Source organism: Pogoniulus pusillus, unplaced genomic scaffold (assembly GCF_015220805.1).
Source record: "Pogoniulus pusillus isolate bPogPus1 unplaced genomic scaffold, bPogPus1.pri scaffold_62_arrow_ctg1, whole genome shotgun sequence".
In the NCBI taxonomy this organism is placed as follows: Eukaryota; Metazoa; Chordata; class Aves; order Piciformes; family Lybiidae; genus Pogoniulus; species Pogoniulus pusillus.
In genome coordinates, this window is record NW_026974712.1 from 59,916 (window position 1) to 84,707 (window position 24,792).

The window sequence follows — 24,792 nt, forward strand, 5'->3', positions numbered from 1 at the left end:
ATCCAGATGTGGAGGTGGGGATGAAGTCATGGAGCCTGGATGCGATCCAGATGTGGAGGTGGGGGTGGGGCCATGGAGCCTGGATGGGATCCAGATGTGGAGGTGAGGGTGGGGCCATGGAGCCTGGACGGGATCCAGATGTGGAGGTGAGGGTGGGGCCATGGAGCCTGGATGGGATCCAGATGTGGAGGTGAGGGTGGGGCCATGGAGTTGGTGCCTCCTGGCTGGGACCCAGATGTGGACGTGGGGGTGGGGCCATGGGGTAGATGCCTCTTGGATGGGATCCAGATGTGCAGCTGGGATGAGGCCATGGGGTTGGAATCTCCTGCATGGGATCTCCAGATGTGGAGGTGGGGGTGGGGCCATGGAGCTGAAGTCTCCTAGATGGGACCCAGATGTGGGGTGAGACCATGGGGGTTGATGCCCCCTGGATGGGGTCTCCAGATGTGGAAGTGGGGATGGGGCCATGGGGTTGGGATCCAGATGTGGGGGTGGGGCTGGGATCCAGATGTGCAGGTGAGGCTGTGAGGTTGATGCCTCCTGGCTGGGATCCAGATGTGCAGGTGAGGGTGGGGTCATGGAGTTGGTATTTCCTGGCTGGGGTCCAGATGTGGAGTGGGAGTGGAGCCACAGGGTTGGGATCCAGCTGTGAGGGTGGGGCTGTGGGGTTGGGGATCCCCTGGCTGGGATCCAGCTGTGGAGTGAGGGTGGAGCCATGGGGTTGGGATCCCCTGACTGGGACCCAGCTGTGGAGTGGGGGTGGGGCTGTGGGGTTGGGATCCAGCTGTGAGGGTGGGGCTGTGGGGTTGGGGATCCCCTGGCAGGAACCCAGATGTGGAGTGGGAGTGGAGCCACAGGGCTGGGATCCAGCTGTGAGGGTGGAGCTGTGGGGTTGGGGATCCCCTGCCTGGGATCCAGCTGTGGAGTGGGGGTGGAGCCATGGGGTTGGGATCCAGCTGTGAGGGTGGGGCCGTGGGGTTGGGATCCAGATGTGGGGGTGGGGCTGTGGGGTTGGGGATCCCCTAGCTGGGATCCAGCTGTGCAGTGGGGGTGGGGCCATGGGGGTTGGGGATCCCCTGGCTGGGATCCAGCTGTGAAGTGGGGGTGGGGCCGTGGGGTTGGGATCCAGCTGTGGGGGTGGAGCCACAGGGTTGTGATCCAGCTGTGAGGGTGGGGCTGTGGGGTTGGGGATCCCCTGGCTGGGACCCAGCTGTGGATTGTGGGCGGGGCCGTGGGGTTGGGATCCAGCTGCGGGGGCGGGGCCTGATTCCAGCTGTGGGGGGGGGGCGGGGCCAAGCTGAAGCCATGGAAGGCTGCAGGAGGCCAAAGCTGGGCCAGGAAGGAGGCAAAATCGCAGGGATTTGGGGAGGGAATTTTGGGGGGAGGAAAATTTGGGCTGGAGAAGGGGAAAAAAATTCCCTTTTTTGGAGGGGAAAAGTTGAGGATTTAGGGACAAAGGAAAAGGAGGAAGGGAGGGAAAAATGGGAAGGGAGAGAGGGGGAAATTGGGGGAAATTGAGGGAAATTTTGGGATCTGGAGGTTAAAAATGGACAAAAATGGGGATTAGGGATAAAAATGTGGGATTGAGGAGGGGAAAATTGGGGGAAATTGAGGGAAATTTGGGATTTGGGAAGGGGAAAAGGTAAAGAGGTGAAGGAGAGAGGAAAATGTTGAGGTTGGAGGTGAAATTTGGGGGGAATTGAGGAAATTTTGGGATGTGGAGGTTAAAAATGGACAAAATTGTGGATTAGGGATAAAAATGTGGGATTGAGGAGGGGAAAATTGGGGGAAATTGAGGGAAATTTGGGATCTGGGAGATAAAAAGAGGCAAAGTGGTGGAGGAGAGAGAAAAATGTGGAATTAGGAGGTGAAATTTGGGGGAAATTGAGGAAATTTTGGGATCTGGAGGTTAAAAATGGACAAAATTATGGATTAGGGATAAAAATGTGGGATTTAGGAGGGGAAAATGAGGAAATTTTGGGATCTGAGGGATAAAAAGGGGCAAAGTGGTGGAGGAGAGAGAAAAATGTGGAATTAGGAGGTGAAATTTGGGGGAAATTGAGGAAATTTTGGGATCTGGGGGTTAAAAATGGACGAAATTATGGATTAGGGATTAAAATGTGGGATTTAGGAGGGGGAAATTGGGGAAAATGAGGGAAATTTGGGATTAGGGAAGGGGAAAAGGTAAAGTGGTGAAGCAGAGAGGAAAATGTTGAGGTTGGAGGTGAGACTTGGGTAGAAATGAGGAAATTTTGGGATGTGGAGGTTAAAAATGGAGAAAATTGTGGATTGGAGATAAAAATGTGGGATTGAGGAGGGGAAAACTGGGGGAAATTGAGGGAAATTTGGGATCTGGGAGGGGGAAAAGGTAAAGAGGTGAAGGAGAGAGCTTTGGCTGTCCTTAAGGCTCACCCTCGGCACCTGGAAATTCCCAGGACACTTTAGGGCTATTTCAGAGCTGCTTTAGGAGGGGTTCGGAGAGCATCAAACTGCTCCCGGGGGGGTGGGTTGGAAATATCCTTTCGGGCATCCCAAAGGTGCTGGAAGCAGCTCCGGGAGCGAACCCAAGCAGAGCTCAGCAGCTGCGAGGCTTTTCGCAGATCCAGAGGCAGGGCTCGGAGCAGACTCGCTGGGTCCAGACCCCATCCGCGCCGATGCTGCCGCAGTCCCTCCGCTCCCGCTCCGCGCTCCGCTCCCAGGTGTTCCAATAGCTGCAGCGCGGAGGGGAGAGAGCAGAAAGGGGAGGGGGGAAAATGAAAGAGGTTCCTAAAAGGGTTTGGTTTTTGGGGGGGGTTTGGAGTTTTTGTGCTTCTTGGGCAGTTGGAAAGAGGAAAAATCAATTCTGGGGGGAGTTTGGGATTGGAGTTTGGGATTTTGGGCGTTTGGAGTTGTTAGGTTTGAAAGAGATTTCTTTGGCTGCTTCTTTTCCTTCTTTTTCTTCTTCTTTTCCTTCTCTGCTTTTTCTTCTTCTTTTTCTTCTTCTTTTCCTTCTCTTCTTTTTCTTCTTTTTTTTCTTCTTCTTCTTTTCCTTCTTCTTTTCCTTCTTCTTTTCCTTCTCTTCTTTTTCTTCTTCTTTTCCTCCTCTTCTTTTTCTTCTTCTGTTTCTTCTTCTTTCCCTTCTTTTCTTTTTCTTCCTCTTTTCCTTCCTCTTTTCCTTCCTCTTTTCCTTCCTCTTTTCCTTCCTCTTTTCCTTCCTCTTTTCCTTCCTCTTTTCCTTCCTCTTTTCCTTCCTCTTTTCCTTCCTCTTTTCCTTCTCTTCTTTTTCTTCTTCTTTTCCTTCTCTTCTTTTTCTTCTTCTTCTTTTTCTTCTATTTTTTTCCTTCTCCTTTCTCTTCTCTTTTTTCTTCTTCTTTCTCTTCTTTTCTTCTTCTTTCTCTTCTTTTTCTTATTTTCTTCTTCTTTCTCTTCTCTTCTTTTTCTTCTTGCATTTATTCTTCTTTTCTTCTTCTTTTTATTCTTTTCCTCTTCTTTTTATTCCTTTTCTTTCCTTTTTCCCCTTCTTTTCTTCTCCTTTATCTTCATATTTTTCTTCTTTTCCTCTTCTTTTTATTCTTTTTATTTTTTTTCTTATTTTATTATTCTTTTTCTTACTCTTCCTTTTCTGTTCTTTCTCTTCTATTTCTTCTTCTTTTCTTCTTTTTCTTCTTATCTTCTTCTTTTTCTTCTTTTCCTCTTCTTTTTCTTCTTTTCTTCTTCTTTTTCTTTTCTTCTTCTTTTTCTTCTTTTCCTCTTCTTTAAAATTATTTTTCTTTTTTTCTTCTTTTATTCTTTTTCTTTTTCTTACTCTTCGTTTCTTCTTCTTTTTCTTCTCTTCTTTTTCTGTTCTTTCTCTTCTATTTCTTCTTCTTTATCTTCTTTTTCTTCTTTTCCTCTTCTTTTTCTTCTTTTCCTCTTCTTTTTCTTCTTTTCCTTTTCTTTCTTCTTCTCTTATTCTTCTTCTTCTTTTCTTATTTTTCCTGTTCTTCTTTTCCTTACTCTTCTTTTTATCCTTCTTTTATTCTTCTTTTTCTTTTCTTCTTATTTTTCTATTTTTTTCTTCTTTCTCTTCTTTTCTTCTTCTTTTTCTTCTTTATTTCTTCTCTTGTTCTTTTTCTATTCTTCTTTTTCTTCATCCTTTCTTCTTCTTTTTCTGTCCTTCTTCTTTTTTTTCTTCCTTTTCTTCTTCTTTCTCTTCTTCCTTTTCTTCTTTAATTCTTCTTTTTCTTCTCTTCTTTTTCTTTTTCTTTTTCTTTTTCTTTTTCTTTTTCTTTTTCTTTTTCTTTTTCTTTTTCTTTTTCTTTTTCTTTTTCTTTTTCTTTTCCTTTTTCTTTTTCTTTTCCTTTTTCTTTTTCTTTTTCTTTTTCTTTTCTTTTCCTTTTTCCTTTCCTTTTTATTTTCTTTTCCTTTTTCTTTTCCTTCTTGATTTTTATTTTCTTTTTCCTTTCCTTTTCCTTTCTCTTTTCCTTTCTCTTTTCCTTTCTCTTTTTCCTTTTTCTTTTTCCTTTTCCTTTTTTCTTTTTAATTGTTTTATTTTAACTATTTTAATTCTTTTATTCTTTATTTCCTTTTTAATTTTTACTTTAAACTTTTCTTTTCCTTTCCCCCCTTTTTTGACCTTTAAAATGCATTAAATTTTTACTCCCAAACCCAACTTTTTATCTGAGGTTTCCTTTTTATTTTCCCTTTTTCTTTCTTCTTTTTCTCTTTTCACTTTTATTTCCCTTTTCCTTTCCACTCTTTCCCTTTTCCTCCTCTTTTTCCACCTTCCCCACTTTTATCTCAGGAGAATTTCCCCTTCCCTCCTCCTCTGCAGAGCTTCCAACCTCAGCTGGCTCCTGAGCCCCCTGCTATGGGGGTGGGAGCCTGCTGGGAATCACCTTCAGCTGCTTGGAGATGAGCTCCAGAGGTCCCTTCCCACCTCCCCAGGCAGGGATTGGCCAACCCTGGGAGGTCTGTACCTGATTGTGGGCCTGTTGCCATTGGTCCACACCCAGATGCCCTCCTTCTCCTGGTCAGTCACCCCCAACCAGTAGCTGCTGCTGCTGCTGTTGATGTTCTCCACCAGGAATGTCTGCAAGAGAGCAGCAGGGGTTAAAAACAGACCTCCAAGGCCACACCCAATGGCCAATGGAGGTTGAGTTGATGATTGGACTCAACCCAACTTGGCCACTGCTGCCTCTCTCCACCTCTCTGTCCACACCCAATGGTCAATAGAGGTTGAGTTGATGCTTGACTCAACCCAACTTGGCCACTGCTGCCTCTCTTCACCTCCATGTCCATGTCCAATGGCCAATGGAGGTTGAGTTGATGGTGGACTCAACCCAACTTGCCCATTGTTGCCTCTCTCCACCTCCACACCCAATGGCCAATGTTGGTTGAGTTGATGCTTGGACTCCACCCAACTCACCCATTGTTGCCTCTCTCCACCTCCACACCCAATGGCCAATGTTGGTTGAGTTGATGCTTCACTCAACCCAACTTGGCCACTGCTGCCTCTCTTCACCTCCCTGTCCACTCCCAATGGCCAATGTTGGTTGAGTTGATGGTTGGACTCAACCCAACTTGGCCACTGCTGCCTCTCTCCACCTCTCTGTCCACACCCAATGGCCAATGTTGGTTGAGTTGATGCTTGACTCCACCCAACTCACCCATTGTTGCCTCTCTCCACCTCCACACCCAATGGCCAATGTTGGTTGAGTTGATGCTTGACTCAACCCAACTTGGCCACTGCTGCCTCTCTCCACCTCCACACCCAATGGTCAATGTTGGTTGAGTTGATGGTTGACTCCACCCAACTTGGCCACTGCTGCCTCTATTCATCTCCACATCCACACTCAATGGCCAACATTGGTTGAGTTGATGCTTGACTCAACCCAACTTGGCCACTGCTGCCTCTCTCCACCTCCCTGTCCATGTCCAATGGCCAATGTTGGTTGAGTTGATGCTTGACTCAACCCAACTCACCCATTGTTGCCTCTCTCCACCTCCACACCCAATGGCCAATGTTGGTTGAGTTGATGCTTGGACTCAACCCAACTTGGCCACTGCTGCCTCTCTCCACCTCCACACCCAATGGCCAATGTTGGTTGAGTTGATGATTGGACTCAACCCAGCTTGGCCACTGCTGCCTCTCTCCACCTCCACACCCAATGGCCAATGTTGGTTGAGTTGATGCTTGGACTCAACCCAACTTGGCCACTGCTGCCTCTCTCCACCTCCACACCCAATAGCCAATGTTGGTTGAGTTGATGATTGGACTCAACCCAGCTTGGCCACTGCTGCCTCTCTCCACCTCTCTGTCCACACCCAATGGCCAATGTTGGTTGAGTTGATGATTGGACTCAACCCAACTCACCCATTGTTGCCTCTCTCCACCTCCACACCCAATGGCCAACCCCCTTCCCCCCCCCCCTTAGCATTTGGAGTTGTTGTGTTGGCCAAAGTAGGAACTCTCCAAGGGAAGGGGAATTTGGGGACCAAAAAGTGGTTCTCAAGCATCTCCCTGACCTGCTCCTCTTCGGAGTCGACGATGACCAAGTGAGCTCCCAGGTCAGTGCAGGTCTCCTTGGCATCCTGCCAGCTCATGGCCTGGCTGGAGAAGCTGTAGCAGCTCTTCCCAAAGAGCTTCCAACCTCCTGAGCACTTCCTGTAGTCCATGAAGGATCTGCAGATCAGTGCTGGCAGGATGGAAAAGACCTTCAAGATCAGCGACTCCAACCCTGCAGCCAGCAGTGCCCCTGGGCACCACCAACCCTCAGCACCACAGCTCCAGGCCTTGCAGAGCCTCTCCAGCCATGGGCACTGCACCACTGTCCCCTGGGCAGCCTGGGCCAGGCCTCACCAAGCCCTTCAGGGAGGACATTTCTGCTCCTGGCCAACCTCAGCCTGCCTTGGGGGCACCTTCAGGATGCTTCCTCTGCTGCCAGCCCTCAGCACCACAGGGCTCAGCCCCAGCTGGCTGCAGCCTCCTGCCAGGGAGCTGCAGAGCCCCACAAGGGCTCCCCTCAGCCTCCTCTGCTGCAGCCTCAACCCCTCCACAGCTCCCTCAGCTGCTCCTCACAACTGCTCCAGAGCCTTCCCCTCCTCCTCCAGACCTTTCCCCTCCTCCTCCAGACCCTTCCCCTCCTCCTCCAAACCTTCCCTTCCTCCTCCAGACCTTTCCCCTCCTTCTCCAGACCCTTCCCTACTTCTCCAGACCCTTTCTCTTATTCTCCAGATCTTCCCCTCCTCCTCCAAACCCTTCCTCTCCTTCCCAGACCCTTCCCCTGCTTCTCCAGACCACCTCCAAAGGACATCTCCACCCCTCACATCTCCACCTCCCACATCTCCACCTCCAGAAGACATCTCCACCCCTCAGACCTCCACCTCCAGAGCACATCTCCACCTCCAAAGGACATCTCCACCCCTCTGACCTCCACCTCCAGAGGACTTCTCCTTCTCCAATGGACATCTCCACCCCTCAGACCTCCTCCTCCTCCAGAAGACATCTCCACCCCTCAGACCTCCACCTCCAAAGGACATCTCCACCCCTCAGACCTCCTCCTCCAGAGGATATCTCCACCCATGGGACCTCCACCTCCAAAGGACATCTCCATCCCTCTGACCTCCACCTCCAGAGGACTTCTCCTCCTCCAGTGGACATCTCCACCCCTCAGACCTCCTCCTCCTCCAGAAGACATCTCCACCCCTCAGACCTCCTCCTCCTCCAGAAGACATCTCCACCCCTCAGACCTCCACCTCCAGAGGATGTCTCCACCCATGGGACCTCCACCTCCAAAGGACATCTCCATCCCTCTGACCTCCACCTCCAGAGGACTTCTCCTCCTTCAGTGGACATCTCCACCCCTCAGACCTCCTCCTCCTCCAGAAGACATCTCCACCCCTCAGCCCTCGATGTCCAGAGGCCATCTCCACCCCCAGAGGCCATCTCCACCCCTGCTCACCTGCCATGTCCTGCAGCTCCTCATAGTACCTGTGCCTCACAGCCCTCAGCCGAGCCTGCTCCTGCCGCGCCTCTGCCACCTCCTGCCGCGCTGCCCGGGGACAGGGGATCAGCTCCAGCCTCCGCCTCCAGCTCCTCCTCCACCTCCCCCCCAGCAGCTCCCAACCCCTGCAGCCTTTGGAGCAATTTCCTGCAGCATTTAAGCCAATTTGCAGTGGAGTTTGCAAATTTCCTTTCATTTCCCCCCAAGATTCTGCCAGAGTTGGACAATTTTGGTTCCTTCCTGCCCAAATTTGTTTCCTTCCTGCTTAATTTTGTTTCCTTCCTGCCCAATTTTGTTTCCTTCCTGCCCAATTTTGTTTCCTTCCTGCCCAATTTTGCCTCCTTCCTGCTCAATTTTTTCCTTCCTGCCCAATTTTGGTTCCTTCCTGCTCAATTTTGTTTCTTTCTTGCTCAATTTGTTTCCTTCCTGCTCAATTTGTTTCCTTCCTGCTCAATTTTGGTTCCTTCCTGCTTAATTTTGCCTCCTTCCTGCTCAATTTGTTTCCTTCCTGCTTAATTTTGCCTCCTTCCTGCTCAGTTTGTTTCCTTCCTGCGTAATTTTGCCTCCTTCCTGCCCAATTTTGTTTCCTTCCTGCCCAATTTTGTTTCCTTCCTGCCCAATTTTGTTTCTTTCCTGCTCAATTTTTTCCTTCCTGCCCAATTTTGGTTCCTTCCTGCTCAATTTTGTTTCCTCCCTGCTCAATTTTGTTTCCTTCCTGCTCAGTTTTGTTTCCTTCCTGCTCAATTTTATTTCCTTCCTGCTCAATTTGTTTCCTCCCTGCTCAATTTTGTTTCCTTCCTGCTTAACTTTGTTTCCTTCCTGCCCAAATTTGTTTCCTTCCTGCTCAGTTTTGTTTCCTTCCTGCTCAGTTTGTTTCCTTCCTGCTTAATTTTGCCTCCTTCCTGCTCAATTTGTTTCCTTCCTGCCCAATTTTGTTTCTTTCCCGCTCAATTTTATTTCCTTCCTGCTCAATTTGTTTCCTTCCTCCTCAATTTTATTCCCTTCCTGTCCAACTTCATTTCCTTCCTGCTCAATTTTATTTCCTTCCTGCTCAATTTGTTTATTTCCTGCTCAATTTCGTTTCCTTCCTGCCCAATTTTGTTTCTTTCTTGCCCATTTTTTCCCTTCCTGCCCAATTTTGTTTCCTTCCTGCTCAGTTTTGTTTCCTTCCTGCCCAATTTTGTTTCCTTCCTGCTCAATTTTGTTTCTTTCCTGCTCAATTTCGTTTCCTTCCTGCCCAATTTTGTTTCTTTCCTGCTCAATTTCGTTTCCTTCCTGCCCAATTTTGTTTCTTTCCTGCCCAATTTGTTTCCTTCCTGCCCAATTTTGTTTCTTTCCTGCCCAATTTGTTTCCTTCCTGCTCAATTTGTTTCCTTCCTGCCCAATTTTGTTTCCTTCCTGCTCAATTTTGTTTCTTTCTAGCTCAATTTGTTTCCTTCCTGCTTAATTTTTTCTCCTTCCTGCTTAATTCAACATTTCCCCAATTTTTCTGAATGATTTTCCAAATGTCTTCAAAATTCCCACTTTTTTGGGGCAGGATTTCCCAATTTTCTTTAATTTCTTCCCAATTTTCTGTAGGATTTCCCAAATTCATTCAAAATTTCCCCAATTTCCTGCAGAATTTCCCAAACTCATTCAAAATTTCCCCAATTTCCTGCAGGATTTCCCAAATTCATTCAAAATTTCCCCAATTTCCTGCAGGATTTCCCAAATTCATTCAAAATTTCCCCAATTTCCTGCAGAATTTCCCAAATTCATTCAAAATTTCCCCAATTTCCTGCAGGATTTCCCAAATTCATTCAAAATTTCCCCAATTTCCTGCAGGATTTCCCAAACCTGTTTAAAATTTCCCCAATTTCCTGCAGGATTTGCCCAATTTTGTTTGCTTTTTACCCAATTTCCCATAGAGGAACTGCACCCTGAGCTGGTTGCTGTTGTGGCTCCTCCACAAAGAGATGAAGGAGAACCAGGAGCCACTTCCCAACATTCCAGGGTTTTTTTCCCCCTTAATTTACACCAAAAAGCCAAACCAGGACCAAAAGCAAAGAGGCAAAGACCCAAATTTGGTGAGCCCAAACCCAACCAAACTCCAGCAGGACTCTGAGGACCTACCTTGGGCTTGGTTCAACCTCAGGAGCTTCAACTCTTCCATGATTTCCATGTCTGGAAGAGAAAAAAACTGGGAATGAGGTTGGCTCATCCCAAAAAATCACCAAATTTGCCCAATTTTGCCCAATTTCTGGGAGTTCTTGGGTTGAAGTTGGAATTCCAGAGCAGATTCCAGAGCAAATTTGCCCAATTTCTGGGAGTTCTTGGGTTGAATTTGGAATTCCAGAGCAGATTCCAGGGCAAATTTGCCCAAATTTGCCCAATTTCTGGGAGTTCTTGAGTTGAAGTTGGAATTCCAGAGCAGATTCCAGAGCAAACTGAGCCAAATTTCCCCATTTCTGGCTCGGGTTGGAATTCCAGAGCAGATTCCAGAGTAAACTGAGCCATTTTTCCCCATTTCTGGCTCAGTTTGGAATTCCAGAGCAGATTCCAGAGCAAACTGAGCCAAATTTCCCCCTTTCTGGCTCGGGTTGGAATTCCAGAGCAGATTCCAGAGCAAACTGAGCCAATTTTCCCCCTTTCTGGCTCAGTTTGGAATTCCAGAGCAGATTCCAGAGCAAACTGAGCCAATTTTCCCCATTTCTGTCTCGGTTTGGAATTCCAGAGCAGATTCCAGAGCAAACTGAGCCAATTTCCCCCCTTTCTGGCTCAGTTTGGAATTCCAGAGCAGATTCCAGAGCAAACTGAGCCAATTTTCCTCATTTCTGTCTCGGTTTGGAATTCCAGAGCAGATTCCAGAGCAAACTGAGCCAATTTTCCTCATTTCTGTCTAGGTTTGGAATTCCAGAGCAGATTCCAGAGCAAACTGAGCCAATTTTCCTCATTTCTGTCTAGGTTTGGAATTCCAGAGCAGATTCCAGAGCAAACTGAGCCAATTTTCCCCATTTCTGGCTCGGTTTGGAATTCCAGAGCAGATTCCAGAGCAAACTGAGCCAATTTTCCCCCTTTCTGGCTCAGTTTGGAATTCCAGAGCAGATTCCAGAGCAAACTGAGCCAATTTTCCCCATTTCTGGCTCGGTTTGGAATTCCAGAGCAGATTCCAGAGCAAACTGAGCCAATTTTCCCCCTTTCTGGCTCAGTTTGGAATTCCAGAGCAGATTCCAGAGCAAACTGAGCCAATTTTCCCCATTTCTTGCTTGGTTTGGAATTCCAGAGCAGATTCCTGAGCAAACTGAGCCAATTTTCCCCATTTCTGGCTCGTTTTGGAATTCCAGAGCAGATTCCTGAGCAAACTGAGCCAATTTTCCCCATTTCTGTCTAGGTTTGGAATTCCAGAGCAGATTCCAGAGCAAACTGAGCCAATTTTCCTCACTTCTGGCTCAGTTTGGAATTCCAGAGCATATTCCAGAGCCAACTGAGCCAATTTTCCCCCTTTCTGGCTCAGTTTGGAATTCCAGAGCAGATTCCAGAGCAGACTGAGCCATTTTTCCCCATTTCTGGCACTTTTAGGGCTCTGATTATCCCAAACTCTGGAATTGCAGAGCAGATTTTGCTGCTCTATCCACAACATCTGCATCCCAAGGTGGAATTCCACCCATCTCACCCCCATGGATGCTCTTGAGATGCCATTTCCCCGTGGACCATCCCAAATAGCTCAGTGGCCACCTGGCAGAGCCTTCAAACTACGACTAAAAGTGGCAACTTTGGAGGTGTTTTAACCAAATGAGCTCATTCTGGACCCAATCTGGAGCCATCTGAGGACCACTTACGCTTGACCACAGCCAAGGCAAAGAGCAGCACCCAGACCACGAAGCTGAGGGCTACCAAGATGTAGAGGATGGCTACCGATGGCACCCGACGCCGATGGCCACCTCCAGGCTGTGGCTCACCTAAAGGAGGGGTAGGGAGGGGGAGAAATTGGGCTGAAATCCCAGGATTTGGGGGTTGGATCCAACCATATCATCTGGGGTGGGATTGATCAGCTGAGGTGGTGGAGGTGGTGGTGGAGGTGGTGATGGAGGTGGTTGTGGTGGTGGTGGAAGTGGTGGTAGAGGTGGAGGTGGTGATGGTGGAGGAGATGGAGGTGGAAGTGGTGGTGGAAGTGGTGGAGGCAGTGGTGGTGGTGATGATAGAGGTGATGGAGGTGGAAGTGGAGGTGGTGGAGGTGGAGGTGGTGGAGGTGGAGGTGGTGGAGGTGATGGAGGTGGTGGTGGTGGTGATGATAGAGGTGATGGAGGTGGTGGTGGTGGTAGAGGTGGAGGTGGTGATGGTGGAGGTGGAGATGGAGGTGGTGAAGGTGAGGTGGTGGTGGAGGTGGTGGTAGAGATGGTGGAGATGGCAATGGGGGAGGTGGTAGTGGTAGAGATGGTGGTGGAGGTAGTGGAGGTGAGGTGGTGGTGATGGAGGTGGTGGTGATGGAGGTGATGGAGGTGATGAAGGTGGTAGAGGTGGAGGTGGTGGAGGAGGTGATTGTGGTGATAAGGGCAGTGGTGGAGGTGGTGATGGAGGTAGTGGAGGTGAGGAGGTGGTGATGGAGGTGGTGATGGAGGTGGAGGTGGTGATGGAGGTGGTGATGGAGGTGGAGGTGTTGAGGTGGTGGTGGTGGTGATGGAGGTGGTGATGGGGTTGGTGGTGGGGTTGGTGGTGGGGATGGAGGTGGTGATGGGGTTGGTGGTGGGGTTGTTGGTGGTGGAGGTGGTGGTGGTGTTGGTGGTGGTGATGGAGGTGGTGATGGAGGTGGTGATGGGGTTGGTGGTGGGGTTGGTGGTGGGGATGGAGGTGGTGATGGGGTTGGTGGTGGGGTTGGTGGTGGGGATGGAGGTGGTGATGGGGTGGGTGGTGGGGATGGAGGTGGTGATGGGGTTGGTGGTGGGGTTGGTGGTGGGGATGGAGGTGGTGATGGGGTTGGTGGTGGTGATGGAGGTGGTGATGGGGTTGGTGGTGTAGGTCTCACCTTCCTGGGACATTGGTTTGGCTGCTGCAGGTTTTCCAGCCAGGATGTAAAGATCTGGTGGGGAGGAAGGGGAAGAGTCAGTGGGAAAGGGGAGATGTGAGGCTGGGGGGAGCAGATAGGGTTGGTTCTATGACTCTAAGGTTCTGTGACTCTGAGGTTCTGTGACTCTGAGGTTCTGTCTGAGGTTCTATGATTCTGAGATTCTGTGACCTTGAGGTTCTGTGACCTTAAGGTTCTGTGACTGAGGTTCTGTGTCTCTAAGGTTCTATGTCTCTGAGCTTCTATGACTCTGAGGTTCTCTGTCTCTAAGGTTCTCTGTCTCTGAGGTTCTCTGACTCTGAGGTTCTATGTCTCAGGTTCTATGTCTCAGGTTCTCTGTCTCTGAGGTTCTGTGTCTCAGGTTCTGTGTCTCAGGTTCTCTGACTATGAGGTTCTCTGTCTCTGAGGTTCTCTGTCTCTAAGGTTCTATGTCTCAGGTTCTCTGTCTCTGAGGTTCTATGTCTCAGGTTCTCTGTCTCTGAGGTTCTGTGTCTCAGGTTCTCTGTCTCAGGTTCTATGTCTCAGGTTCTCTGTCTCAGGTTCTCTGTCTCTGAGGTTCTGTCTCTAAGGTTCTATGTCTCAGGTTCTGTGTCTCTGAGGTTCTCTGTCTCAGGTTCTCTGTCTCTGAGGTTCTATGTCTCTGAGGTTCTGTCTCTAAGGTTCTATGTCTCAGGTTCTCTGTCTCAGGTTCTCTGTCTCAGGTTCTCTATCTCAGGTTCTATGTCTCTAAGGTTCTATGTCTCAGGTTCTCTGTCTCAGGTTCTCTGTCTCAGGTTCTATGTCTCTAAGGTTCTCTGTCTCAGGTTCTCTGTCTCAGGTTCTCTGTCTCAGGTTCTGTGTCTCAGGTTCTGTGTCTCTAAGGTTCTATGTCTCAGGTTCTGTGTCTCAGGTTCTCTGTCTCTGAGGTTCTGTGTCTCAGGTTCTCTGTCTCAGGTTCTCTGTCTCAGGTTCTGTGTCTCAGGTTCTGTGTCTCAGGTTCTGTGTCTCTAAGGTTCTATGTCTCAGGTTCTGTGTCTCAGGTTCTCTGTCTCTGAGGTTCTGTGTCTCAGGTTCTCTGTCTCAGGTTCTCTGTCTCAGGTTCTGTGTCTCAGGTTCTGTGTCTCAGGTTCTGTGTCTCAGGTTCTCTGTCTCTGAGGTTCTATGTCTCTGAGGTTCTCTGTCTCAGGTTCTGTGTCTCAGGTTCTGTGTCTCAGGTTCTATGTCTCAGGTTCTCTGTCTCTGAGGTTCTATGTCTCAGGTTCTGTGTCTCAGGTTCTGTGTCTCAGGTTCTATGTCTCAGGTTCTGTGTCTCTGAGGTTCTCTGACTCTGAGGTTCTCTGTCTCTGAGGTTCTCTGTCTCAGGTTCTCTGTCTCAGGTTCTGTGTCTCTGAGGTTCTCTGTCTCAGGTTCTGTGTCACAGGTTCTGTGTCTCTGAGGTTCTCTGTCTCAGGTTCTATGTCTCAGGTTCTGTGTCTCTGAGGTTCTCTGTCTCAGGTTCTCTGTCTCAGGTTCTCTGTCTCAGGTTCTCTGTCTCAGGTTCTGTGTCTCAGGTTCTGTGTCTCAGGTTCTCTGACTCTGAGGTTCTCTGTCTCTGAGGTTCTATGTCTCAGGTTCTCTGACTCTGAGGTTCTCTGTCTCTGAGGTTCTATGTCTCAGGTTCTGTGTCTCTGAGGTTCTCTGTCTCTGAGGTTCTATGTCTCAGGTTCTGTCTCTGAGTTTCTCTGTCTCTGAGGTTCTGTGTCTCAGGTTCTGTGTCTCAGGTTCTGTGTCTCAGGTTCTCTGTCTCTGAGGTTCTGTGTCTCAGGTTCTATGTCTCAGGTTCTGTGTCTCTGAGGTTCTCTGTCTCTGAGGTTCTCTGTCTCTGAGGTTCTCTGTCTCTGAGGTTCTGTGTCTCTGAGGTTCTCTGTCTCTGAGGTTCTATGTCTCAGGTTCTGTCTCTGAGTTTCTCTGTCTCTGAGGTTCTGTGTCTCAGGTTCTGTGTCTCAGGTTCTCTGTCTCAGGTTCTCTGTCTCTGAGGTTCTGTGTCTCAGGTTCTGTGTCTCAGGTTCTCTGTCTCTGAGGTTCTGTGTCTCAGGTTCTGTGTCTCTGAGGTTCTCTGTCTCTGAGGTTCTCTGTCTCAGGTTCTGTCTCTGAGGTTCTCTGTCTCTGAGGTTCTCTGTCTCAGGTTCTGTCTCTGAGGTTCTCTGTCTCTGAGGTTCTATGTCTCAGGTTCTGTCTCTGAGGTTCTCTGTCTTTGAGGTTCTGTGTCTCAGGTTCTGTGTCTCAGGTTCTCTGTCTCAGGTTCTGTGTCTCAGGTTCTATGTCTCAGGTTCTGTGTCTCTGAGGTTCTGTGTCTCAGGTTCTGTGTCTCAGGTTCTCTGTCTCAGGTTCTCTGTCTCTGAGGTTCTCTGTCTCAGGTTCTCTGTCTCAGGTTCTCTGTCTCAGGTTCTGTGTCTCTGAGGTTCTCTGTCTCAGGTTCTCTGTCTCAGGTTCTCTGTCTCAGGTTCTCTGTCTCTAAGGTTCTCTGTCTCAGGTTCTCTGTCTCAGGTTCTGTGTCTCAGGTTCTGTGTCTCTGAGGTTCTGTGTCTCAGGTTCTCTGTCTCAGGTTCTGTGTCTCAGGTTCTCTGTCTCAGGTTCTCTGTCTCAGGTTCTGTGTCTCAGGTTCTGTGTCTCTGAGGTTCTGTGTCTCAGGTTCTCTGTCTCAGGTTCTGTGTCTCAGGTTCTCTGTCTCAGGTTCTGTGTCTCAGGTTCTCTGTCTCAGGTTCTATGTCTCAGGTTCTCTGTCTCAGGTTCTCTGTCTCAGGTTCTGTGTCTCAGGTTCTGTGTCTCTGAGGTTCTGTGTCTCAGGTTCTCTGTCTCAGGTTCTGTGTCTCAGGTTCTCTGTCTCAGGTTCTGTGTCTCAGGTTCTGTGTCTCAGGTTCTCTGTCTCAGGTTCTCTGTCTCAGGTTCTCTGTCTCTGAGGTTCTCTGACCCCGAGCTTGTGACTCAGCTTCTCTGCTCCAAGCTTCCGAGGGGGTTGGATCCTTACCAGAGGCTCCTTGGGGCTGCAGCTCCTCCGAAGCCATCCTGTGCCCCTGCTGCGGCTCGGCCATGGAGACATCATCGTAGTCATCCTCGGAGCTGCCTGGGGACGCTGGAGCAGAAAGGGGGGGGGGGGGGGGGGGGGGGGAGGGGCTGGGTGAAATCCCAAGGGATTGGGGGGGGAGCTGTGATGCTGTGATGCTGTGATGCTGTGAGACTGTGATGCTGTGATGCTGTGATACTGTGATGCTGTGATGCTGTGATGCTGTGATGCTGTGAGACTGTGATGCTGTGATGCTGTGATGCTGTGATGCTGTGATGCTGTGAGACTGTGATGCTGTGATGCTGTGAGGCTGTGGTACTGTGATGCTGTGATGCTGTGAGGCTGTGAGGCTGTGATACTGTGAGGCTGTGATGCTGTGATGCTGTGAGACTGTGATGCTGTGAGGCTGTGATGCTGTGATGCTGTGAGACTGTGATGCTGTGAGGCTGTGATGCTGTGATGCTGTGATACTGTGATGCTGTGAGGCTGTGATGCTGTGATACTGTGATGCTGTGATGCTGTGAGGCTGTGATGCTGTGATGCTGTGAGGCTGTGATGCTGTGATACTGTGATGCTGTGATGCTGTGATACTGTGATGCTGTGAGGCTGTGATGCTGTGACACTGTGATGCTGTGATACTGTGATGCTGTGATGCTGTGACGCTGTGACGCTGTGAGGCTGTGAGGCTGTGATGCTGTGATACTGTGATGCTGTGAGGCTGTGATACTGTGAGGCTGTGAGGCTGTGATACTGTGATGCTGTGATGCTGTGATACTGTGAGGCTGTGGTACTGTGATGCTGTGAGACTGTGATGCTGTGAGGCTGTGATGCTGTGATGCTGTGATGCTGTGAGGCTGTGACGCTGTGACGCTGTGATACTGTGGTACTGTGATGCTGTGAGACTGTGAGACTGTGAGACTGTGATGCTGTGATGCTGTGATGCTGTGATGCTGTGAGGCTGTGATGCTGTGAGGCTGTGAGACTGTGAGACTGTGATGCTGTGATGCTGTGATGCTGTGATGCTGTGAGGCTGTGAGGCTGTGATACTGTGATGCTGTGAGGCTGTGATGCTGTGATGCTGTGATGCTGTGAGGCTGTGATGCTGTGAGGCTGTGATGCTGTGATGCTGTGAGGCTGTGATGCTGTGAGGCTGTGAGGCTGTGATGCTGTGATGCTGTGATGCTGTGATGCTGTGATGCTGTGATGCTGTGAGGCTGTGAGGCTGTGATGCTGTGAGGCTGTGAGGCTGTGATAGTTTCTTACCGGCTCTGAAGTCGTCCCCAGGGGATGCTTTGGCAGCCACGGAGTAAATTCCTGCCCCAAAAGAGAGGGGGGGGGGAAAGGGTGAGGAGGAGGAGAAGAGGGACCCCAAATCCACCTGGGGCTGGAGGGGTCATCGGCACCAGGGGGACAGGGGGGAGAGGGGGGAGAGGGGAGGGGAATTTAGGGCAAAAAATGGAGATTTTGGTGAAATCGTTGAGATTTTGGGGCAAGATTTAAGGTTGGCAGCCCAAAAATTGGAGATTTTGGTAAAATCATTGAGATTTGGGGCAAAATTGCCCCAAAAAAGGAGATTTTGGGGGAAGATTTAAGGTTGGTAGCCCAAAAATTGGAGATTTTGGTAAAAATGTTGAGACTTTGGAGCAAAATTGAAGGTTGGTAGCCAAAAACTGGACATTTTGGTAAAATTGTTGAGATTTTGGGGCAAAAATTAAGGTTGGTAGCCCAAAAATGGATATTTTGGTAAAATCATTCAGATTTTGGTAAAACTGTTGAGATTTTGGGGCCAAATTGAAGGTTGGTAGCCCCAAAATTGAGATTTTGGTAAAATCATTGAGATTTTGGGGCAAAATAGCCCCAAAAATGGAGATTTTGGGGCAAGATTTAAGGTTGGTAGCCCAAAAATGGAGATTTTGGGGCAAATTTTAAGGTTGGTAGCCCAAAAATTGAAATTTTGGTAAAATCATTGAGATTTTGGTAAAACTGTTGAGATTTTGGAGCAAAATTTAAGGTTTGTAGCTTAAAATTTGATATTTTGGTAAAATCATTGATATTTTGGTAAAATCATTGAGACTTTGGTAAAATCATTGAGATTTTGGGGCAAAATAGCCCAAAAATGGAGATTTTGGGGCAAAATTTAAGGTTGGTAGTAAAAAAAATGGAGTTTTTGGTAAAATCACTGAGATTTTGGGGCAAAATTTGATGTTGCAGCTCAAAAATGGAGATTTTGTTAAATCATTGAGATTTTGGGACAAAATTTAATGTTGGTAGCTCAAAAAATAGAGATTTTGGTTAAATCATTGAGATTTTGGGACAAAATTTAAGGTTGGTAGCCAAAAAATTGAGATTTTGGTAAAGTCATTGAGATTTTGGTGCAAAATAGCCCAAAAAAGGAGATTTTGGGGCAAAATTTAAGGATGATAGCCCAAAAATTGGATAATTTGGTAAAATCATTGAGATTTTGGTAAAATTGTTGAGATTTTGGAGCAAAATTGAAGGTTGGTAGCCAAAAAATGGAGATTTTGGTAAAATCATTGAGATTTTTGGTAAAATTGTTGCAATTTTGGGGCAAAATTGAAGGTTGGTAGCTCAAAAATGGAGATTTTGGTAAAATCATTGAGATTTTGGGGCAAAATAGCCCAAAAATTGGAGAGTTTGGGGCAAAATTTAAGGTTGGTAGCCCAAAAATTGGAGATTTTGTTAAATCATTGAGACACCAAGAACATGCCAAGGCCACATCAAGGCCATACAAAAAGCATGCCAAGGACACACCAGGTCCATGCCAGACACACCAAAAGCACACCAAAGGCACATCAAGGACATGCCAAGGACACACCAAAAGCACACCAAGGACACACCAAAGGCACATCAAGGACATGCCAAGGACACACTAATAGCACACCAAGGACACACCAAAGGCACATCAAGGACATGCCAAGAACATGCCAAGGACACACCAAAGACACATTAAGGACACACCAAGCACATGCCAAGGACACACCAAGCACATGCCAAGGAGACACCAAAAGCACATCGAGGACACACCAAAAGCACACCAAGGACACGCCAAGCACATGTCAAGGACACACCAAAGGCACTCTAAGGACAGGCCAAAACCATGCTGAGGACACACCAAAGGCACACCAGGGACACAACAAGAACATGCCAAGGCCACACCAAGGCCACACCAAGAACATGCCAAGGTCACACCAAAGGCACACCAAGGACATGCCAAGAACATGCTAAGGCCACACCAAGGCCACACCAAAGCCATGCCAGGGCCAGATCAACAACATACCAAGGGCACACCAAAGGCACACCAAGAGCATGCTAAGGACACACCAAGGCCATGGCAAGGCCATGCCAAGCACACATCAAGACCACACCGAGGACACATCAAGGCCCCACCAAGGCCCTGCCAAGGACATGATAAGACCACACCAAGGCCACACCAAGGCCATGCCAAGACCACACCAAGACCATGCCAAGGCCATGCCAAGACCACACCAAGACCATGCCAAAGACACACCAAGGTCACACCAAGGCCACACCAAGGCCACGCCAAGAACACACCAAGGCCACACCAAGGCCACATCAAAGACACACCAAGGACACACCAAGGCCACGCCAAGAACACACCAAGGCCACATCAAAGACACACCAAGGCCACATCAAAGACACACCAAGGACACACCAAGGCCACACCAAGAACACACCAAGGCCACACCAAGAACACACCAAGGCCACATCAAAGACACACCAAGAACACACCAAGGCCACGCCAAGGACACACAGAGTCCTCCTCCCCCCCCCAGTTTACCTCCATGTCTCACCAGTCTCTTACTGGTCGCCCCTGGAGGTCCCAACCAGTTGCCGTAGGTCTCCTGCCCAGCCATGGCTTACTGGGACCAGTCAGCCCCAGCAACCCCCCCCCCAGTGCCCCCAGTACAACCAGTTTGGCTACTGGGTTTCGGTTCCTGCTCCAGCGAGGTGAGGAGGGGAGGAAGAGGAGGGGGAGGAAGGAAGGAGGAGGAGGGGGAGGGGAAGAAGAGGAGGGGGAGGGAGGAAGAGGAAGGGGGGAGGGGGCAAAGGAGGTACAGGGCCAAGAGTGGGGCTGGGGGAAAAGATCATCTTGGGTGGGGTGGGACTGGGAGGGAACTGGGGGGGAACTGGGGTGGAGTTGGGGGGGAACTGGGATGGACTGGGGGGGAACTGGGGCGGGCTGGGGGAGGAACTGGGGTGGAGTTGGGGGGGAATAACTGGGATGGACCTGGGGGGGAACTGGGATGGATTGGAGGGGAAACTGGGATGGAGTTGGGGGGGATTATTGGGATGGACTGAGGGGGAACTGGGGTGGGCTGGGGGAGAAACTGGGGTGGAGTTGGGGGGGATAACTGGGATGGACTGGGGAGGAAACTGGGCAAGGAACTGGGATAGACTAGGGAGAAACTGGGATGGAGTTGGGGGGGGATAACTGGGATAAACTGGGGGAGGAACTGGGATGGGCTGGGGGAGAAAACTGGGGAGAAATTGGGGTGGAGCTGGGGGGGAATAACTGGGATGGACTGGGGGGAACTGGGATGGACTGGGGGAGTGACTGGGATGGATAAGGGGGGAAACTGGGGTGGAGTTGGGGGGAACTGGGATGGGCTGGGGGAGAAACTGGGGTGGAGTTGGGGGGGATAACTGGGATGGACTGGGGGGGAACTGGGATGGATTGGAGGGGAAATTGGGATGGAGTTGGGGGGGATTACTGGGATGGACTGGGGGGGAACTGGGGTGGGCTGGAGAAGAAAACTGGGGTGGACTGGGAGGGATTACTGGGATGGACTGGGGGGAACTGGGTGAGGAACTGGGATAGACTGGGGAGAAACTGGGGTGGAGTTGGGGAGGATTACTGGAGTGGACTGGGGGGAACTGGGATGAGCTCAGGGAGAAAACTGGGATGGGATGGGGAGAACTGGGTGAGGAACTGGGACAGACTGGGGAGAAATTGGGGTGGAATTGGGGAGGATTACTGGGATGGACTGGGGGGGAACTGGGATGGTCTGGGGGAGAAACTGGGATGGACTGGGGGGAATTGGGATGGTCTGGGGGGGAACTGGGATGGTCTGGGGGAGAAACTGGGATGGACTGGGGGGAATTGGGATGGTCTGGGAGGGACTGGGATGGATTGGGGGGGGAAACTGGGATGAACTGGAGGGGATAACTGGGATGGACTTGGGAGAAACCGGGATGGACTGGGGGGGATAACTGGGATGGACTGGTGGGGAACTGGGATGGACTGGGGGGATAACTGGGATGGACTGGTGGGGAACTGGGATGGACTGGGGGGGAGCTGGGATGGACTGGGGGAGAAAACTGGGATGGGCTGGGGAGGACTGGGGGGCAAACTGGGGTGGGCTGGGGGGGAACTGGGACTGGAGAGAAATGCTGAAGGATTTAAGATGAAATTTGAAGGATTTGGGATCATTTTAAGGGACTGGAGCCTAAATTTGATGGATTGAAGATGAAATTTGATGGATTGAAGATGAAATTTGATGGATTGAAGATGAAATTTGATGGATTGAAGATGAAATTCGAAGGATTGGAGGCAAAATTTGAAGGATTTAAGGCAAAATCTGAAGGATTTGGATCATATTTAGGGATTGAGATGGAATTGGAAGGATTTGAGGTGAAATTTGAAGGATTTGAGATGAAATTTGCAGGATTTGGGATCACATTTAGGGACTAAGACAGAATCTGAAAGATTTGAGATGAAATTTGCAGGATTTAGGATCATATTTAGGGATTGGAGACAAAATTTGATAGATTTAGGATAATATTTAGGGACTAAGACAGAATTTGAAGGCTTTGAGATGAAATCCAAAGGATTTGAGATGAATTTTGAAGGATTTAGGATGAAATTTACAGGATTTAGGATAATATTTAGGGATTAAGACAGAATTTGAAGGCTTGAAGATGAAAATTGAAGGATTTAGGATGAAATTTGCAGGATTTAGGATCATATTTAGGGATTAAGGCAGAATTTGAAGGATTTGGGATGAAATCTGAAGGATTTGGGATGAAATCTGAAGGAGTTGGGATGATATTTAGGGATTGGGCACCAAATTTGCAGGATTTAGGATCATATTTAGGGACTAAGACAGAATTTGAAGGCTTTGAGATGAAATCTGAAGGATTTGAGATGAAATCTGAAGGATTTTGATCAAATTTAGGAATTAAGACAGAATTTGAAGGCTTTGAGATGAAATTTGAAGGATTTAGGATGAAATTTGCAGGATTTAGGATAATATTTAGGGATTAAGACAGAATTTGATGGCTTTAAGGTGAAATCTGGAGGATTTGAGATGAAATCTGAAGGATTTGAGATGAAATCTGAAGGATTTAGGATGAAATTTGCAGGATTTAGGATCATATTTAGGGATTGGAGACAAAATTTGATGGATTTAGGATCAGATTTAGGGATTAAGACAGAATATGAAGGATTTAAGGTGGAATATGAAGGATTTGAGATGAAATCTGAAGGATTTGGGATGATATTTAGGGATTGGGCACCAAATTTGCAGGATTTAGGATAATATTTAGGGATTAAAGCAGAATTTGAAGGCTTTGAGATGAAATCTGAAGGATTTGGGATCATATTTAGGGATTGAGACAGAATTGGAAGAATTTAAGGTAAAATTTGAAGGATTTGAGATGAAATTTGAAGGCTTTAGGATGAAATTTGCAGGATTTAGGATCATATTTAGGGATTGGACACCAAATTTGCAGGATTTAGGATCATATTTAGGGATTAAGACAGAACTTGAAGGCTTTAAAATGAAATTGAAGGATTTGAGATGAAATCTGAAGGATTTGGGATGAAATCTGAAGGATTGGGCACCAAATTTGCAGGATTTAGGATAATATTTAGGGATTAAGGCAGAATTTGAAGGCTTTGAGATGAAATCTGAAGGATTTGGGATGAAATCTGAAGGATTTGGGATGAAATTTGAAGGATTTGGGATGAAATCTGAAGGATTTGGATCAAATTTAGGAATTAAGACAGAATTTGAAGGATTTGAGATGAAATTTGAAGGATTTAGGATGAAATTTGAAGGATTTAGGATGAAATTTGCAGGATTTAGGATAATATTTAGGGATTAAGACAGAATTGGAAGGGTTTAAGGTGAAATCTGAAGGATTTGGGATGAAATCTGAAGGATTTGAGATCATATTTAGGGATTAAGACAGAATTGGAAGGATTTAAGATGAAATCTGAAGGATTTGAGGTGAAATCTGAAGGATTTGGGATGAAATCTGAAGGATTTGGGATGATATTTAGGGATTGGGCACCAAATTTGCAGGATTTAGGATAATATTTAGGGATTAAGACAGAATTTGAAGGCTTTGAGATGAAATCTGTAGGATTTGAGGTGAAATCTGAAGGATTTAAGGTGAAATCTGAAGGATTTGGGATGAAATCTGAAGGATTTGGGATGAAATCTGAAGGATTTGGGATGATATTTAGGGATTGGGCACCAAATTTGCAGGATTTAGGATCATATTTAGGGATTAAGGCAGAATTTGAAGGCTTTAAGATGAAATCTGAAGGCTTTGAGATGAAATCTGAAGGATTTGGGATGATATTTAGGGATTGGGCACCAAATTTGCAGGATTTAGGATAATATTTAGGGATTAAGGCAGAATTTGAAGGCTTTGAGATGAAATCTGAAGGATTTGGGATCATATTTAGGGATTGAGACAGAATTGGAAGGATTTAAGGTAAAATTTGAAGGATTTGAGATGAAATCTGAAGGATTTAGGATGAAATTTGCAGGATTTAGGATCATATTTAGGGATTGGACACCAAATTTGCAGGATTTAGGATAATATTTAGGGATTAAGACAGAACTTGAAGGCTTTAAAATGAAATTGAAGGATTTGAGATGAAATCTGAAGGATTTGGGATGAAATCTGAAGGATTGGGCACCAAATTTGCAGGATTTAGGATAATATTTAGGGATTAAGGCAGAATTTGAAGGCTTTGAGATGAAATCTGAAGGATTTGGGATGAAATCTGAAGGATTTGGGATGAAATCTGAAGGATTTGGATCAAATTTAGGAATTAAGACAGAATTTGAAGGCTTTGAGATGAAATTTGAAGGATTTAGGATGAAATTTGCAGGATTTAGGATAATATTTAGGGATTAAGACAGAATTTGATGGCTTTAAGGTGAAATCTGGAGGATTTGAGATGAAATCTGAAGGATTTGAGATGAAATCTGAAGGATTTAGGATGAAATTTGCAGGATTTAGGATCATATTTAGGGATTGGAGACAAAATTTGATGGATTTAGGATCAGATTTAGGGATTAAGACAGAATATGAAGGATTTAAGGTGGAATATGAAGGATTTGAGATGAAATCTGAAGGATTTGGGATGATATTTAGGGATTGGGCACCAAATTTGCAGGATTTAGGATAATATTTAGGGATTAAGGCAGAATTTGAAGGCTTTGAGATGAAATCTGAAGGATTTGGGATCATATTTAGGGATTGAGACAGAATTGGAAGAATTTAAGGTAAAATTTGAAGGATTTGAGATGAAATTTGAAGGCTTTAGGATGAAATTTGCAGGATTTAGGATCATATTTAGGGATTGGACACCAAATTTGCAGGATTTAGGATCATATTTAGGGATTAAGACAGAACTTGAAGGCTTTAAAATGAAATTGAAGGATTTGAGATGAAATCTGAAGGATTTGGGATGAAATCTGAAG

The 24,792-nt window shown here is 47.5% G+C and overlaps 1 protein-coding gene across 1 annotated transcript; it reads right to left on the reverse strand.

Moving 5' to 3' along the window:
* Nucleotides 1-2,333: 2,333 nt before the first annotated feature.
* LOC135174366 (hepatic lectin-like) lies at nucleotides 2,334-19,923 on the reverse strand. The gene is made up of 10 exons (XM_064141636.1): nucleotides 19,848-19,923; nucleotides 17,291-17,341; nucleotides 15,992-16,096; nucleotides 12,967-13,020; nucleotides 11,783-11,902; nucleotides 10,077-10,127; nucleotides 7,923-8,012; nucleotides 6,487-6,656; nucleotides 4,938-5,050; nucleotides 2,334-2,711 (listed from the first exon to the last, which is right to left on the reverse strand). Exons 1-10 carry the CDS (start codon nucleotides 19,921-19,923, stop codon nucleotides 2,576-2,578), a joined length of 966 nt encoding a protein of 321 aa, XP_063997706.1. The 3' UTR covers nucleotides 2,334-2,575.
* Nucleotides 19,924-24,792: the final 4,869 nt, after the last annotated feature.